At 39.7% G+C, this 19,327-nt stretch overlaps 1 protein-coding gene across 1 annotated transcript; it reads right to left on the bottom strand.

The window, feature by feature from the left end:
* cUnh21orf91 (chromosome Un C21orf91 homolog) lies at nucleotides 1-13,345 on the bottom strand. Its single transcript, XM_083909945.1, has 5 exons — nucleotides 13,263-13,345; nucleotides 11,319-11,452; nucleotides 3,584-4,090; nucleotides 2,976-3,038; nucleotides 1-2,144 (listed from the first exon to the last, which is right to left on the bottom strand). Exons 2-5 carry the CDS (start codon nucleotides 11,443-11,445, stop codon nucleotides 1,933-1,935), a joined length of 909 nt encoding a protein of 302 aa, XP_083766071.1. The 5' UTR covers nucleotides 11,446-11,452; nucleotides 13,263-13,345; the 3' UTR covers nucleotides 1-1,932.
* Between the last annotated feature and the right edge of the window lie 5,982 nt (nucleotides 13,346-19,327).

The raw sequence follows: 19,327 nt of genomic DNA, 5'->3' as shown, positions 1-19,327 counted from the left end.
GAGTCCAAAATGATGTAATGTGGAAGTGTAACAGGTTTGTTGACATTTCCAGTAAAACATAATGAGAGGAAAATAGACAACCAAAAACAGACAGCCTGAGTAGAATCACAGGTCCAGGCTTGTTTCCACAGTACAATCACACAGCATTCATATTTGAAGCACGACTAGGAAAAACAACTGAAGACTGAATTACTAGAAATCCGCATCGAGGACCACTATTCTGATAACTCTCAAAAACCAAACACACCAAATAACCATTTTCTAAATAAAAACCAAGACAAAAGTTGGAAAATGGAGCAAAAATCTTTTAACTTTCAAACCCCAAATGGGTCAAATACATTTAATCTCTTACAAAGAGAAAGAAAAGAGATACACCCGACCATGCTGGGTGTTTCTAAATATCAAGCTGATTATCGCCACGTCTTTCCACAGCTTATATGCACATAGTTCTGACCTCCACTGAGGAAAACTCATGTACCCAATACTCTTTCTACATGTATTCTACTTAATAAGGCTTCTGATTTGTCTCTTTCTTGCATAGGATTCCTGAATTACAGTATAGAGTAACCACGACTACAAACTGTTAAAACCACCCCCACATTCTTCTTTGTCTCCCTCTGTTCAATAACCAGGGACTTACAGTGACACAGTGGACCAAACTGTGCTGTTTGTATTGCTGTGGTATCACTTTAGACACTCGTATAGAGTGGAGAGGGCAACACAAGTTAACACTGAACACAAACGTACTGAAAGAATCAATAAATTAAATTGTAAAAACGCACACGTGTGCATGAGAACAAACTATTTCCACATCAACGCCTTTGGAATAAAGATCGGTGGTGCACACACTGAACCAAACAGAGGAGTAAAGTTATTACGTTTGGTTTGTTTGGTAATGTATCTTCCTCCAGTAACATCGTCCAAGTCAAAAACCTGGACGTTACACGTGAAACAATACAGACTTTGGTTTGGCAGCTGCGTTTCTCCCTCCAAAGCAAACTTGTGCTTCACATATTTTAGGACAGACGAAAAGCTGTTCTGTGCTAATATCGCTTAATCTCACCAGCAATAATAGTTATTACACACCCAAAAATTCAAAACACAATACCTCCTATTGCTAAGCTGTGCAGAAGATATAGCATTTGATTTTCCACGTTCTGCTTTGGCTGTAACAGACTGATTTTATGACACAGTCTTTCAAAGCTGTCTTAAATATTCTTATTATCAAAAGGAAACGCATATCTCTCTTAATATATAACTACATGCATCTTCTATGGTCCACTATTTCTTGAATCTACCTGAATGGCCTGAATTTCAGAGGACTGCCTTTCAAAACCTTTGGCAGTGAGAGGAAATCTAATGAGCATCAAGGATTTGTCATTGCCTTATTATTATTTAAAGAATATTGTAACTCTTCCAGCCTTCTACAGCAAACCATACGATAGCATTTTGAGGAGTTTGACGCAGAGCTAAAACCCATATTTGAATATGCATGGTTGACATAATCAGATGGAAAATATTAAAAATGTATCTACGAAAAAATAAAGCAAAAGTTGAAATAGATGACAAAAGAGAATAAAACCCAGTCAGTGTAAAAATGAATTAGACAAACATTTTTTGTCTGTATACATTAAAGTCATTATTTAAGGACTATGTCAAAACATGTCCGTATCTTGTGCTGGAGCCAGGACGTTTCTCAGCCCCTTCTGCTGTCGACATGCATCCCAGGTTAGACCAGCAACTTTTTCTAAAACAGCACACCAGCCACAACAAGATGCCATGTCAATCCAGTCCCTAATGCAGAGCTGATAGCTCAGTGTCAACATAGTGTCATAGCAGTCACTCTGAATACTTTTAAGGCATTTTCAGCCAGTCAGCATGTTTGAGTGTTTGTCAACGTCGCCCCAGCTGCAGAGGCAGGAGCCCCACACGTCACTCCAGGTGGCCACTGTTGTTGTTGTTGCTGCTGCCGCTGCTGCTACTGCTGCTGCTATTGCTGGCCTTGACCCCTGCCCTGCTAATTTGCAGCCAGGGTAACTTGGTGCAGTTCTTAAAGAGCTGCTCAATGGCAATGTGACGCACATGCAGCTCTGATGCCAATGAGTCTTTCTCCTGCACAGCCACAGTCAACTCCTCAAAGACCTCTGTGGAGGGAGAGAAAGAGTCAGAAAACAGAACTGAGCATTTTATTTCACACACACACAAAGACAAATCATAAACAGCTAAACAAATCAAACGCAGAGGCAAACAACAAGACAAAGAAAATCAATCTCAGTGATTAGCGAAAGAGCAGAGGGCAAAGACAACATGATAGAAAGTGAACGGTGTCTTAAACTGTCAAGGAAAATGGAGAAACATTCATGTTTGGGCTTGTGTGGTCTGTAAATTATTAAGGATAAAAAAACAACCTCCCCATCCGAGTTAAGTCTTAAAAACATGTGACATCTCCTGAAGGCTGAATAAGATCAAGTAGTAGAACATAACAACATTCAAAAACAGTGCTTCAGTACCAACATAAAAAACCTAATAAAACAAGAGTCTGTCATACAATATAAAAATAAAATACAATAAAACAAGTGTTAATATTGGCAGAGAGTTAGTCGATGGAAGGATTGCCTTGGGTCATCTATTGTGTATAAAACAAGTGCGTTCATCCATGCTCGTCTGATAAGAGGAGCCTGGCTGTTGAATGATGGGAGTCAGCAGATGGGCAGGGTGTGTATGAGTGAGTACTACACAGTGTGCAATTCACAACAGCCGATCACATGGAAGACAATGACGAATTGACGAGAGAGGCCTTCCAGTGTTTCATCCCCTGCTTCACTGAGTCTCCTGTTCTGAATCCATGAGCTCACACTCAAGACGAGGTAAAAAACTGCAGATAAATAAACCTCCTCCTTTCTTGTGGATGCTGACAATTTCATGTGACTAGAGAGAATTACAGAGCTGAACACAACATGGCAAACGTCACTTACTCTGAATCTGCATCAGAAGTTGGGCATTCAGCTGATGGAGGTCATCGACACTCATTTTAGTTACTGTAATAAAAAAAGTGTTTTGATTAGTATGGCAGATATTGACAGTATGTTATCTCGCTGAAAGCTAACAGGTATTTTTTTTTTTTTTTTTATATTAGGGCAGCAAGTTTCTATTGCAGCTTGAGTATATTCAATGCAGAATGCTGGAGATTGATGATGAGCTAAAGTAGAGATAAACACACAAACAGATGCAAATAGCAGACCTGTGGCACGTCTGCTATCTTTCAGCAGAGAATTCAAATTAGGGCAGTTTAGAAGGCTCTCACATTCCTCCAAGGTCTGTGCTCTGTAGTCATGAGCAGCTTTAGCAAGGACAAGATATGAGGGCACTAAGGACATATCAAGAGTTTATATATAAATATACTTTTGTCTGGAGATATCACGATGAAGGACATACTGAGCAACATGTAGTGTATCTTCTGGTTGTGTGTTACCATTCTGACTGCTGCCTATTAGTGAAAAAGTGAAATCTCTGGATATCAGCCATTGTTTTATCCTTCAATCCAACTAAGAAAATAAAGATATCAAATCTTAAATGTGCTCACATTCGTCTCTGCTGTGACCCTGGTGTGTGTGTTGCGTTTGTCCTCCTTCTGAAGTCTGGTTCCGCCCAAGAAGGCCTCTTCTGCCATCACTGGACCAAAGACCAGACTGTGACTCCTGCAGCAGCCCGAGCTCCTCTGCTGTGTGGCACTCCAACATCCCTATGGCGTAATCAGGCAGCCCAGTAGCGTTGCCTGTGTCCCAGCGGGGCGTGTACCGGGGCACCTGGGCATCTGACTGGGGCAGCAGCTTACGGTCACCCTGCTGGCTGTAACAAAGAAGCTTGGTCCCCCGTCTGTTGATGCAGTTGGAGGAGACAGAGTCTTTGTTCTGGGCATACTGGATGATGCGGTTCAGTTTCTGGCTGAGGGCCAGCTTCATGCCCTCGTAGGCACTTCGGGAGACCTTGGAACGTGACAGCTTCTGGTTGGCAATGAGATGACATTTCTCAAAGCAGTCTCTGTGGCCACGCAGGGACTTTGAATGCAACAAGGTCACAGAGGAGACGCCTGCAATTACACAGAGGAAAAGCAATGAGTAGGTCAAAGTCGATGGGGGCAAACATACAGTGGACTCAATAGCTGACCAAGAGAACTCACTAAAGCAAATCAATGTTAACTAGCTGGTGAAAACTGCCAGACTGGCTCTGTGAAAGCTGCTTAGTGTACAGTGAATTAGCCAGTAGTGTTGAGATAGGAGGGATATTAGATTAACATGGTCTTAATGTAAACATATGAAGTAGAGCTGAAACAATTACTCGATTACTAAATTAATCATCAACAATTATGATAATCAATTAATTTTAAGCTTTTTTATATTATTAAAACAAGATTTATGATTGTTTTAGCTTCTGCTAAACAACATGTTTCTATATAATGAACCTTTATTTTATTGATACTGAGGAAAAAGTATCTTATGACAACATTCCTTGGAAGTGCTGTTCTAAAGGAGAGAGGAAATACTCCCTGGATCCAGACAAAACGGATCACATCGTAACCAATTTAGATTGCACACAAGGAATTAACACAGAGCAAGTGGACCAAAATTAAAAGAGCCTCGGAGAAAAATGGGCCGGAGATTAATAAACAAAAGCTGGCTGAGGTGAAGGAGGCTAAAGTGAGAGCCTGCAGCATGGGCGTTTACACATTTCTCAGAAGAGAGACGTGTGTGCGTTGGAATCGGAGGTGAGGAGGAGTGTTACTGTCGCCTGTGTAGATGTCAAAGATCACTAAGTAGGTTTACCACACATGCCTTTTACAGAGCTCTTTACCAGCAGACAACAAAGTCTGGTCAACATATCATCCCCAACACCCCATGAGCACAGCAACTATACACACACACACACATAAAGCCTCATAATTAGTGTTGCATACACACACACACACACACACACACACACAAAGAGCTAGGGTTTCGAGGTTTCCTTTAACAGAGGGTTGTAACCGTTGACTGCGGTAGAGGCAGTAACTGACAAACTGTGCCTGACAGGTAATACAGCAAACACTCATATAGCTTTAGTTTAGTTCAATGTAAATACAACCTCACATGGAGATGTCTGAAGTGGCAATTGGGTGAAAATGAGAAAGTCAAGTTTATTTATTTACTTATAATAAAGTAAACACAGCTCTGTAATCACTTTTATTAGTACAGAGTAGCAGCTGTACAAACAGTACTTCCCCCAAGCAACACTATAACAATCAAGGATGAGTTGGAGAATTGTTTTCTTCATCTAATGGGGTTTTTAGAGAAATGTGTTATTTTAGGCTCTATAAATAAAACTGCCTTGGGTTGAGATAACATGGAAAAGAATGAGGAATAAAATTAGTTTTATCACACATGCTGTGAGACGGTTTGTAAAAGTCTGTGTGTGCATAGTCACTAATGAGTGGCAAATTAAATATTTTAATAATAGCTGCAGGAGCTGTCGGTCAGTCATGCTATAATCTTATCAGTCTCAGTCTTTAGACTAACAAAAACATACTGGCTACCACCGATCGAGCATGGAAATCATTGGCCCACAACCAGGGCAGGCCACCACCAGCCAAAGACCTCACTCCAGCTAAGCAGCTTAGCTCTATTGCCTTTCATGGCTGCACACACATACATAAGAGCAGGCACACACACTATTCCCATGTTGAATCCACAGCAGTTGGTTAGAGACAGTAGACAAAACAACACTGACGAGCAGTAGATCTTGTTTTTTCCTGCTCCTTTGTGAGGAAGCAGTCAGGTTGGAGGTCATTAAGTGAAACAATGAACACACTTCAGAGTCAAGCTTTGGTACATCAGATTAAATGTAAATATGAACACTTGGTGCCATGGTTTTCAGCTGTTTAACGCTAACTCCTTGGAGAAAATACAAATAATTGTACACCAGTAGTCAGGAGAGTTATACAGACATCAAACAAACCAGACTACTTGTAACAAGAAATAATGACGTGAGAGGAAAGTCATGTGAAAATTCTACTTGCTAAAACGTGAGAAAGGGCTTCTGCATCTTTTGTTTGAGGTTAACTGAAATCTTCACAAGTGCAAGACTCAACAATGTCACAAGGTTTAGTCACAAGGGAACTAAGGAAAACAAACAAAACTAAAGACAAACTTGAGTGATGACTTTTGGCTTGGATCATTATCAATAGTGAAGTAATCCAGGGAACTTGAGGCTATAGAAATCCTCAGGCTGTCCGGACAAGACATAGGTCTATGTTACATCTCCTTCTACTCTGTATTTAGTGGTCACAGTTTTGTCCTACTTTAACTCATTCTTTCTCTCTGCAGACTTGACATTGTGGTACATCATGAAAACAACTCTGTCCTAAGTTTCATACTGTGTTCTTGATCTTTATTCATGTTTCCACAACCTATATTTCCTCCTCTCACCCCAAGTGGTCAAGGCAGATGGGTGCACATGCTGACTGTGTGTCAAGTGTGAACTGCTGTGTTTCTCTGTGATAAGTACTCAGGCTTACTATGTAAAGTACCTTGAAATAATGATGTTGCCATTTACACAATTAATTTAATAAATAAATAATAAAAGTGTGTTGATGAAGGAGTTGATTCTCACACACATGTTTGCACAGCTTTTCTTTTTAGGACAATGACTTCCGTTTATTTGGACAGCCTAAACAATACATTGCCCTAATTTTAACCATGGTCAATTCATGTCTAACCCAAATCCTAAACCTAACCACAATTCACATCTTAGCCCTAAATTTAACCTGTTCCTCAGAAATGAGGTTCTGCCTCATTCGGACCAGGTTTCGATCTCCACAAGGACGAGTGATCCTGACAAGGTATGTGTTTATGCTAGAAAGGGCCCGGAAGAGTCAACAAATACAAGTACAGACACACCCACATACACACGAACATATATGAGCCGACAGTTGGGAGATGGTCAAGTGGGACAGAGGTCAGCAGCAGTAAGGTGTCCCACAGAGCTACATGAAAATAGACAGTGAAGAAGACCATTCACCACAGTTTCAAGTAGGTCTATATCTGTTAGATAGGTCAAACCTGTTTCACAGTTTGAAAAGCAATCAAAACATTTTTTTTCAACAAGGCTTTATTGTGAAGTATTTGCAGGATTGACGGTTAAGTGGCTTCTTACTGAAGAGTCCTGGCATTTAATCGAGTACAGCAGCATTTAGAGTATTTCAAAGTATATTTTTAAAGCCAAACCCTAAGCAAAACATGGCAGAAGCTGTGCAGCAGCTCCACAGCAGACACACTCCCTCTCTGTGTGAACAACACAGCTGCTCAAGATACAGCAGATACTCTACGCAACACAGCTGTTGTGCACTGCACATGCACCAAGTCTGGACCAACTGTCAGTACAGAGCAGCAAAAGCTGAACACACCTGAAAATGCAACTCAAAAATAGGTATTTGCTTCAGTCTGGAATATATCTTCAATCAATGACTTTCCTTGATCAGTCATGTACGGAAGTAGACAGATTGCAAAAGTAAGAAACTGTGACAGTCCAAGTAAATATAAATTACAGTTTGTGCTATTAACTTTGAATAAATGTCATAAATCCAAATATAGCTCACGTATGTCTCTGTTATGGTTGTACAGTATAGATGATTGTTGAAAGCTGGTGATTTTCAAAGGATTTTCAAAGGTGATTAAATACAGTCAATAACTGTCAGTATTTTCCAAAAGTATGTCTTTTAACATTATCATAAGCGAACATTTATGCAAGTCATAATTTTGCTCCCCAGTGCTTCCTGCAGGGCAGGTATGTATGGTATGGTAAATTGATACTTAAAACAGTCTTGCATTACAATCCAGAATGTGTATTTGCTGACATTAGCCAGATATCACAGTCAGCGGTTTGGACCTCGTCATTCCCAGAGAATGACTATGTCTTTTAGCCGTGTTCATTTAACAATCTTATTATTGGATCACATTATTATCTTTAAAAAGTTGGTCCCATATAAAAAGCTTGCGAAAATGCACTGGTTTCAACTATGTAGTGAAGTTAGTTTAGATCTTGACAGACCTATGGTTAAATAAAAACAGATTGCAAGGCTACCACAATAAAACTAAAAAATATTGATATTCACTGGGCTTTAAGAGGCTGAGAAAAAAGGGGCTTAGCAAGGTGGAGACAGTTCAGAAAATATCTGGAGCTGAACTGTGTTCAATCACACTACTGCCACAGGCAGCGCCATAATTGGGCCTCTCGATATACCCCTGAGTGAAGAGTTCACCGCCCCATGAATAAGTTGTTTATACGATAAGGCTTCAATAGGCCCTGTCGAGCAAAAAAACTGAATCAGCATGAACTGAATCATTCCGGCCTCTTGTTAAAGTGGTTTCCTGTTTGTTTGTTTGTTTTTTCCACCTCGAACACAGCTGGTAATATTATCAAGCCCTCAGCAAAAATTCTGTCTGCATTACATAAGCAGATTAAAGAATAGCAAAGCGAGTTTGCTGAACCGTGGTGCTCAGCACACACATTGTCTGGCAAGGAGCCGGAGATGACCAACAGACCTATAAAAAGGAAAACCCGGGTGAGGAAGTAACAATACTTAATCACTAGTTTCATTTCTCTCAGGTGTTTACACAGCAAAACTCGCCACATCAAATCCCCCCTGTTCCTCTGCAATACATTGATTCCTATAGTTTAATAAAAGTATTACTTCTCAGAAAAAAAACCCTCTCTTGGTATTTTGGTATGAGACTGCAGCAGCCCCCTTGTTGTCTGCTGCACAGTGTTGATGCTCAGGGCTGTGTAACCACAAGTGGTGCACAGCTCAGATGGAGTGGTTAAAAAAATTGAAAAACAGAAACAGGAAAGAAAGGTCTGAATGTAACAAATCCCCTGTTTGGTAGATGTTGAGCATTTACAAGTAAAAAGCCTCAAATTTCTATCTTGTGCTTTCTGATGGAACAAGTGCATGCAGACCAAAGCAGTTTCCTCAGGAAACAACCACTTGGAGTAACAACAAAGGGTGCACTTCCTGAACATTCATCCTGGCCCCATACTGTATTCAAAACTGTTGCCACAGAAAGCTTTCACCACTACTGCTGCTGTTCCTGTTAATACTAGTCTGAGTCATAAAAATTGTGATCCCAGTAAACATATAGACTAGGAATATGATATTGGAGGTATGCTATTTGGCACCCTTCCCTTTAGGCACCATTCTAAAGAATGCTGTACAGTACTGTGCCAAACTGAACCGCACCATGATGGAAACACAGCATGTGTAATCCTGCTTCACTTGTACTCTATGTAGCATGGGGAGATTTCTCATCTATTACACGAAAGCAATAATTTATTTATTACTCTCAGCAGTATATAACTCTTATTGGCACAGGGCACAGCCGTTTGATGTCCAGTCAATCAAGAAATAGGGAAAAGCAGATAAGATTTGGGGCTGATGACATTTTACTGAACACTTACAACACTTGCAATGCAATATATGTCATCTTAAAAATCTGCTTCAACTGTTTCTAATAAATATTCAAATCCAGCACAGAGCGAGAAAGAGTTGAATATTCAGCAGCAGCAGTTCACCCTTGAGATGGCATGATGTGGATGAGACGAGGAAAAACACAGAGGTTGTGTTATTGATTGAGACCGTTCTTTCTGCTCGACATTTCCTCTACTCTGCATGTGTGGTGCTTAGACTTGTTCTCTCTTCTCCTTTAATGGACGATAGTATATGATGAATGAGTACTGCAGCTATTAAGCCTGCATGAGCAGTCAGCCGGCACATGGAGGCTCAGCCTTTAGTTTCATCATGCCTGAAGCAGCGACATGCAGCTTAGTAAGCCCCCCCCCTCCCACCGACAAAACACTCCGATGCATTAGATTAGACAAACACGTCTCAAACACCACCAACCCAACCTCTCCTTCCCCAGACCCAACTGTTATATAACTACCACACCATCAAAACCTGTACCATAAGAAGCATACAACCTTATATCTCCAAATTGGTGACACCACGTAACATCAAGCAACTACTGACTGACTGTGCCTTACATTCACATAGCATTCTGGCTGAAACATTAACTACATCAAGCATAATTTGATTTAACTCCTGCCTTTATGGAAGGCTGACATGTTGTATAACTTCTTTTAAGAGATAGAGACCCTTACATTCTGAATAGGACGGGGAAAATGTAGCAGTGTGTAAACAGATTGATCTAACAAAATTATAGTACGTTATTGCATGTAACTTCCAGACCAATGCTTTTCTGAGGCTGTTTGTTTTCATAATGTACAGTATGTTTATAAGCCAGATGAAACCCAGTCTACACCCTTCTAACATATTAAGATGTACAGTATAAATGTTTGATGCTTATGCATTTTCCCTGTTTTCAACAGAATGATACACTCCTCTGGGAGCTCCTAATCAGCTTATATGACACTGTTTTATACACACACAATGCAGAAAAATAATCCTATGTGTATCAAGTGTCAAAAAAGAGGCTTATCTAAGCCCTTGTGATTTCCCATTCTTCTTCAAATTGGCCACCCATTACTTGAGAGATGAAAAAGCTTCAAACACAAGCTCTTGAGTTGGAGTGGAACATCAGACGGTTGAATCACAACAGCCCTCTTTGGTCCTGCATGCCCATTACCGTGCACATGTATCTTTTACAGAAAGGATAAAGTAAGTGCTTGTGGGCAGCAGTTGACTGGCACATCCTAACTGTGCAAAAGGCTATCGGGCTGTAATACAGCTCCTGGTAAAAAAAAAATATTTGCCAAGATGGGAAATTACGATCAAAAAGATCGATCTATGCACACCAGACTGTTTCTCTGTGAAGGTAGCCTACAAAACAGCGAGAGGTAAAGATGGATTTTATCTCTGAACCCCAGACAGACAGACAACAGTCCATACGTTTACATGATATCATAAAAAATCATTATTATTGTGTAACTGACTAAGTCAGAATAACAAACTAGAACTACAGTGAGACTCAAGCTGGCCTAGGTGCTCTGCACATATGCCACAGTGCACGACCCCGGCTTAATCCAAGAAATAATAGAAGAAGCCGATACAGGAATATGACAACAGTGTCAAAAACATGGCAAAATTCAAGACAGTAAATGTTATCTTATTCTTCTAATAAGCTACGACCAGAACACGATGTAACAGTGCCTGATCCTGAGTGAGTATAAGGAATATGGCTGTGTGTATAGACAGGGTTTGCTAGCAAACCAGTATTATCTTTGCAATGAATCATTGGTGAGCAAATAGGCAAAATTTGACTGTTTCTTACCTTCAATGCTGAGTTCAAAGCAGACGTGACAGAAAGATAAGGTCCCTGTTTCTGTCTCCAGTTTGCAGACACTGCAGATATTGTCATCGTTCAGATCAATGCTCACAAACTGCTCCTCTTCATCCATCGTTTGTCTTTGGAAGAAACAATTAGAGAAAGAGAGTACATGTCTAAATATCACAAAGATCAATTTATCTAATTAGGTCACACTTTGGACTAAACTTATTAAAAAATGCACTTTTTGGTGGCATGAGTAAGGTGAGGGGAAACCTGTGGCTCATGATATTTTTGGTACAGTAAAAGACACAAGTCAATGTCCCTTTCTGTAAAACATTTGCTTGGAAAGGGCATACAGTACGAAAGAGGTAGACTGGTAACAAGATGGAGGAGGAGGCAAGACATGGCACCCAGGTCTTTTGCTGGAATTGTGATGTGGACATTTCAGTCTTATGGCACGCACTGTAACCATTCAGTCACGAAATCCTTGTATTTTCAGTCAATGATGTTATTGGTACATTGCGGAATCAGCAGATGAATAAGTACAGCTAAGATACGGGATAGTTGCCCATTTACTCAGTGGATTATCCACTATAACTTCTACAGATGTCTCTGTAGTACTCTTCTGGACTTTATTCAGAGATTAGACGAGTGAGCTGGCAGAAGAATCTCCATGTCTGGAGTGACTTCTGCAGACGTTTGTGTTCACACATATGGCTCGGTGCATGCATGGAAGCAGCTTGTGTCAAACTCTAGTGTTGACAGAAATTAAATATTTCGATCTGGGATGCAAATTTCCTAATAGCATCTGTAACTGGCAAAAAGCAGAACTTAGACTCATGTTTCTCTCATGATATAAAATCGTCATTCTTTAAAACACAGCAAAGTCCACTGCATCTGCAATGATTGTTGGTGTATTTGAACAACTACTGATTCTATAGCCCAATATCTCTTTTTAGAAATGCTCCTTGTTAAAAACAATGTGAGCATCCTTTGAATGTGACAACTTTATAGAAAACAACTGCTCAGAAAACCATATATCAGATGCAGAGGATGTAAAGTAATTAAGAGCAACGAGGTTGTAAAGACAAAACTATGTGACACACTCTTGAGACATGGCACCACGGTAACAAAAGCCTTTCACTGGTTGTTGTTTATGACAACATTGAGGCATTTAAGTCAGACATAAACAATAACATATGACGACACTTAAATGGGTTACACAGTCTCTTTGTTCACGTGCTCTTACCTCGTACATAATTATTTGAACTATTTTTTTATATTTTCTTATTATTTGTTACTTATTTTCAGATTGTTTTTGTTTGTTTTGGCTTTCTTTCGTTCATATTTGTGCTCTTGACTCTACTTTTCCACTTTATATTGATTACTTGCTCTGCTTTTAATGCCTCACTACAGCACGTTGAACCTAACATACAGGTGTTTTACATAGAACATTACTTATCTCTCTATAACATTCAATGTTAGACAGAGTTATAACACTATACCACAGTGTTCGGTGTCAACAGTGGGTCGATAGAGCAGCTAATAATAGTAATAACGGGCTCGACTGATGACTCGAGATCCGTCTTAACTTCTCCTGTGTTTGGTTTCACATGTACTGAACCTTCGCCACTGCGTATTATTTCTCATTGTCCGCAATTAAAATGCATTCGGGCCTGTTAAATGCTACTGCGACTGTAAGCTATACGAAATAGTTATTCTAAAAAACGGTATACTTACTGCAGGCAAATACATATGTATATATAAACTGCGTGGTATTCCTTTCAACAAATACCTGCTAACAAGAAGTTAAGCTAACCGCACACACAGGCATCATCCACCTCCGGCTGAATCGTGACCGTTATTTGACGTAGTTCAACAGCGAGTTGTTTCACAAAATAAAGATGACGTGATAAATACGAGGTAACTTGTTCTGTTCTAACTCACCTTTGTTCCCGGGCAGCTACTGCTTTTGTGTGAACAGCTCCTCGCGTCTGCTTCGCCTCGGTGGGCACACAAACATTACACCGCGCTGCACGTCACGGTAAAATCCAGAAAGGAGCGAAAACTACATGAGCCTCTCAGCGGACTGTACCACTACTTCACCCGTGGGGGGTGTAGACATCAGAGGTTACTGTTAAAGTGACCGTTAACCACTCGGCTACCGGCAAAACACAATCAAACAGCAGGCATGCATTTCTATTTAGGAATACATATATATAACTATTATTGTAAAAATGAGGTCAGTTTGTCACACGGGTCACCAGTGTGATTAGTAGCACCCCTACCTTAAATGAAAGTAACTCTTCCTGGCGTCATCAAAACATTTCCACACATCAGAGGGAAAGGAAAGTAATCGAGTTTCTCTAAAGTAAACTAATCAATGACTCAGTCGCACTGTTGTACTTTTTCCTGTACATTTTCTTTTCACATGAAATGGCGAAAGCTCCTGCGAAAGATCCAGCAACTAATGGTTTTGTTTAGGCGTCTCGAACTTGTGGCCCGCGGCCCTCCTTTGTCTGCATCCTGCCTGACACTGTCAACTTATAAAGAGTTAGTTTCTATTTGACTTTTTACATCATTTTAATGTGAATTTTAAATTGTTTCACTTGCATATAGACACTTTTATTTTGAAACTGTGCATTCTCATTATAACATGTTTTATTGTGACATCAATACTGTGATAGACTGTACAATACTGTACAGGAACAGAGTTATTGGTAATAATGCAATAATAAGTAGGTCAACTGTAACTTTCCTTTTATAGACGTTTTAATAGGGACGGTTCTTCCAAATAAATTATTTTACACACACACACAAAACAACAATTCTCTATTTACTAGTCCTGACTATGAATATGCATTTTGTTTCCATTATTTTCCTCTGTCATAATAACAATTCTAATCATAATAATAATAATAATGGTAACAGAAATAGATGCTGGAGTCAGTGCTTGAATTGCATTTCTGTATTAAACATTTAGCGGTGAAATAGTGACATCATCATCTGTGGAGCTGATGCAGCACCCTCTGTGCATTCTTGAAGGCTTATTTGAGAACGTTTTCTGTTGTTCCTGAAATGCCTGTATATGATTCCACATAGTGGAATGAAGGTAATAATTGTTTATATTATATATGCAATCAGTGGTTGGGTGTTACATTGTGTTGTTTTCTTTCTTCATGTACCGTAAGACAAGATAAATCAGTGAGAGAGTGCAAACCTCTGCCAAGGCTGCTCAGTTTTTTTGTGTCTGGCTCGCCACCAAAATCTAATAATTAATTCTTTGGACAATAACCTACATCCCCAGACAATCACATTAAAATCCATTTTATACTTTTTGAGTTACATCAGCCAAAACATAACCTCCTTGGCAGAAGTTAGAGGGCAGTCTTTTTATAACCGGGCACTGAACTGAAATCTTAATGGAGAGGACATAGATTTCAATTGAAGTGATACATATGCCAAACTATCATGATGATAGTTAGCTAATGGCTCTGTAATGGCAGACTTCACATTATGTCAGGTGCACTCTTATTCAGTTCACATTAGGTCTGCAACGATTATTCGATTAATCGATTACGACATTTTCAGGTTTGAGTGTTTTATCAATAATTAAAAGAAGCTTTCTGATTTTTTTTCAGCTTGTTAAATGTGAATATTTGTGATGCTGTTTTAAGAGAATGACGCTTCCTTGTTTCACTGAATAACATGTTCACTGTGACAGGAGCCCTAATTCTTTTTGGTGTTTATTTATTCACACAGAATATATGAAATAATAATAGAAAAATACTATTTATAACTAGAAACATGAGAGCTGCTCTTTTTTTTAAAGTAAATTGAAGATCACTATCATGTCCTGGATTGTTTTGGAACGTGATGGAGTGATAACACTCCGTCTGTACAAACCACTGCTAAAAATACATTGCGCCATCTTTTGGCCAAAACACGACAGTACACCTAAAGCCAGAAATTTGAATCAAATCATAACATTGACCTAAAGCAAACCTGGTTATTTAAAAGTTTATTTAAAAGAATATACTCAAATATTATCATTACGAATGTAAGACTATAAATTGCATTAATTATAGTGTCACTTTTGTTTATTTTTTAACCTTACATGGTCGTAAAATAGTGGCCGTGTATAAGTATTCTGAACTTTAATTATAAGTAAACCAGTTTAATGGCTGGTTTTTAAAATTTGGAACAGATGCACTCTAAATGCTGATAGCTCAACACTATTTAGATATCTGAATATGCACTACATGGAGACAAGTATTGGGACACATGACCATCACACCAACAGGGATTGTCATGACGTTTTTAAATACATTATACACTACTTTAACTTGGAGTTGGTCGGTCAAGTTCTTTCACACCAAACTCGTCAAACCATGTAAAGACATGGTACAAAGGTACATAGTCTTTGCTTTGCATGATGGGATAGTAACGGGCCTTCCTCAAACGGTTGCCACAAAGTCGGAAGCATAGCATTGTCCAAAATGTCTTGGTATGCTGAAGCGTTAAGATCGTCCATTACTGGAAATAATGGGGCCTGGAGCCCAAAGGCTGATAAAACACCTGAATTCAATACTTTACAGGTGTGGCCACATACTTTCGTCCCCATATCTAAAGATATCTACATTTCTTTAATATGTTCGAAAATTATCCACACACTATTAAGCAGCTGCTTAATTCCTTGGCTTGACTGAATGTCTGGTCTCGTCCATACCTTTGTTCTATTCTCTTCTATTGACAATAAAGGCTTTCTATTCTATTTTATTCTGCCATTATTCTGTCATCATCACCATTAGAGCACCAAAATAAGCAGACATCATGCAGTATTCTAAAGATCCAAAGATTGTAATCATGATCATCACATGAAAATATTTCAAAGGTGACTGATGCCATCGAGCAACAAATCCTGACATGTCGCTGCTCTGATGCATTAACACACAGGAGGGACAATTCTGACACAGTGATATGTTTTTGTTGTTTTTCACCTGTATAGACTTTCCCAGTAGTTTTACAAACTCATTCACTTTTAGATCACGGTATTTCACATGGTATATTCGCCCTGAGTTAAAGCATACATTTTTTACAGGCTAACTCTTCAAAGTTAACAGGGCCCACATCCATGTTCTCGTCCTGAGGCTGTGTACATGCTGCAGCTTGCTTCACATCTTCAGAGACACAGATCTGAGATCTTGTTCAGCGAGTTCTGTGAGGTTAACACGAGGGTAGAGGGGGGGGGAAGAGAGAAGAAGTGTGGGTTGGGAAAACAGCACACAGCATGAGTTCAGTTCGCCTAACAACCAGTCACAGACGGCGAAGCAGATGTTATTTCGAGTTATAGTTTTTAGTTGAGTTTTGAGATAATGATAGTAATGTGAGGAGAGACTCCGGGGAATAAAAATCAACCATTTTCTGAAATACATACTTTGATTTTGTTCCCTATTTAAAGACGACAGCCATCATTAATCAACCTATATTATATTTATGTGCAACGGCATGATATTTTAAGGGCCTTTGCGTCACTTCAGTGAATGTTTAATGGGTGATCTTTGTTGCCGGTGTGACGGAGTATGACTCAGCCAAACTGAAAAGTCCCTATCTTAGTCAAACAAAGGAGGGACCAGACGGCTTGTCTGACAACAAGGAAGTTCTGAAGTCAATCATTGAACCTGTCCAGATAAGTGGTCACAAATCAGTTTTACCTCAGCCAAGGAGAAATAGTGAAAACAAAAAGAATTTACAAACTAATTATCTCAACAATGTGGGCGGGAGTTTGTACACAGACCTGAGTTTGACCCCCGGACAGTTTGGACAGTAGGTTACATCACGTCCTGTGTGACAAAACTCACCTGAGACGACTGATGGAATTATCTCTGAGCCAGTGACAGTGACACCTGGTCGGCCCTCTCCTCAGGATTGTTAGGGCTTCAGGCCGGAGTCACTCACCCACTGCTCCATGACTCACGTGATGCTGGAGACTGACTGGCTGTGAGGTACCAGCTGAACTCTGGAGAACTGGGAAGAGAAGTACAGGAAGTGATTCAAGAATTGTATCGTGATGAATCCTACAATTACAGTTTGTATACCACATGTTTTGCACTGGCCTGAAATATGAATATTTCAATTAATAATCGATCAAAAAATCCAGTCACAGAGGTGTCGGTTTGCATAGTCAGACAAAGAGAGAAAACTGCAAGTCTGGAAGACGACAGAAACAGATGAAAATTAAATAGGTAATGTACTGAAAAGATCATTCCTCAGAGTCCTGGTTAGGTCACAAGACGACAGTATTTTCAGATAAATAAACTTCACCATGAAGTCATCGATTATCAGCACATACATTCAGAGGCGATTCTACAGTCTTTAGGGGCCCAAAGCAAAAATTCCCAGGGGGCCCTTCCGACCATTATGTTACAAATAATCTGACACCATTCATTTTTTCAAAATGAATGAAATAACATGGAAACACCTTGTAATTAAAAAGTATGTGAAAATATAAATGTAAAGAACAATAAAATACTGTAAATAGCTTTTAAAAAACTACATAAACTTAGTAAAAAAAAATACAATACACTGTAAAGAACCCATATTATAAAACAATATAAATATATAGAACAATAAAATACTGTAAATAACAAAAAAAAAACATATATAAACCGAGTAAAAAGATATGCATTACACTGTAAATAATCCTCTTAATTTTCCAACTTGCAGGACATAACTTCACACAGGTTAACGTGAGGTGGGGCCCCTTTAGGGAGGTTTCCTACTGAGATGTCATTGCAAATCGCCCATCGTTGTTTAAGGGAGACGGAGAGGCGGCTGGTCACTGCACATTTCAGTAAGTGTCGGGGGCCAACTATCGGCTCAGGGCCCCAATCTGTTGCCTGTTCGCGTCTGCATACATTCACTTTATACCTTGTTTGCTATGAAACTGTTTTTGCACCATCAAAATCATCTTTGTCAAACGTGTAATAGTAATCCCTAGAATAAGACTATCATTCATGAGAAGAACTGTTCATTTGTTGACGTCGACGTTGCAAAAAAATATATACTAAAAAATACCATTTAGTCGTGAGGAGCCATTGTCCTGCATGTTTCCCTGCTCAAACACACCTGATTCCAAGAGTGAGAAACCCTGATATATAAATATAAAGCATCCATTATATGGTGACTGATGCTATATATTACACAAGAGTAGGTCTGCCTGGTCTGTCACAGTCAAAAGAAGAGTGAAATGTAACTTGCCCACACAAAACGGTTTGATTTACTGTCCTGTACTAACCTAACAACTCGACAGCAGCCTTGACAGCATATAGAACCTGAGATTGGGCAACAACAGCACATTATCTTACTCATAGCTGGAGTTGACATCGATCACCAGGCAGCAGGCGGAGGGTTAGAGTGCTGTGTACACAAAACACAGGCCTCAGATAACACATTTTTTACCAGTCCTTTTCTGGGTCTCTGCAAACATTAGCTATAAAAACAGGACAATTACAAGCAGCAGCAGCAGCAGCAGCCACCCGCACATAATTTCTCAGGTTACGAAAAAGCCAAGCCCTTGAGGCGTCACTCAGGGATGGCGTGTTGGCTTTAGTGAGCGATGAAAAGCTCAAGTGGTCTGAGGAATTAGCCAACAGGCTGGAGTCGCAGGTAAAAAAAAACAAAAAAAAACATCAGCGCCCCCTTTCTCACTCATCCATCATCCCCGCAGCCTGCGATCCCCCTCGGGGGCCGTTCCCATGGTCTGTGCCAACCTGAGCATGTTTCTGTGGGATCTGTAGTAGAGACATAAAGATAATAACACAACAGGTGAAAGCTGCAGATGCAGACATGCCAAGTCTGGCCAACAACAAGTCTGGAATAATCCTGCACACATGCAGGTGGAGGAGCGTCAAAGAAAAAAAAAAAAGTAGAGGAAAATCTCAGAGACTCACCGACTCCGGAGGAACTCATTAACACGTCTGCTGTGGACAGAATATTTCACTTTAAAGGTG

This window comes from Microchirus variegatus, assembly GCF_963457635.1.
Source record: "Microchirus variegatus genome assembly, chromosome: 2".
NCBI classification, from domain to species: domain Eukaryota; kingdom Metazoa; phylum Chordata; class Actinopteri; order Pleuronectiformes; family Soleidae; genus Microchirus; species Microchirus variegatus.
Note: the sequence above shows the minus strand (reverse complement) of the source record. Positions and strands in the feature narration are given on the sequence as shown.

Coding starts and splice junctions, on each gene's coding strand:
- cUnh21orf91 (XM_083909945.1), bottom strand. CDS start 11,445: ATGGATGAAGAGGAGCAGTTTGTGAGCATTGATCTGAACGATGACAAT. Junction 4,091..11,318: donor CTTTGAACTCAGCATTGAAG/GTAAGAAACAGT, acceptor GTGTAATTGCAG/GCGTCTCCTCTGTGACCTTG. Junction 3,039..3,583: donor GGGTCACAGCAGAGACGAAT/GTGAGCACATTT, acceptor TTTTTATTACAG/TAACTAAAATGAGTGTCGAT.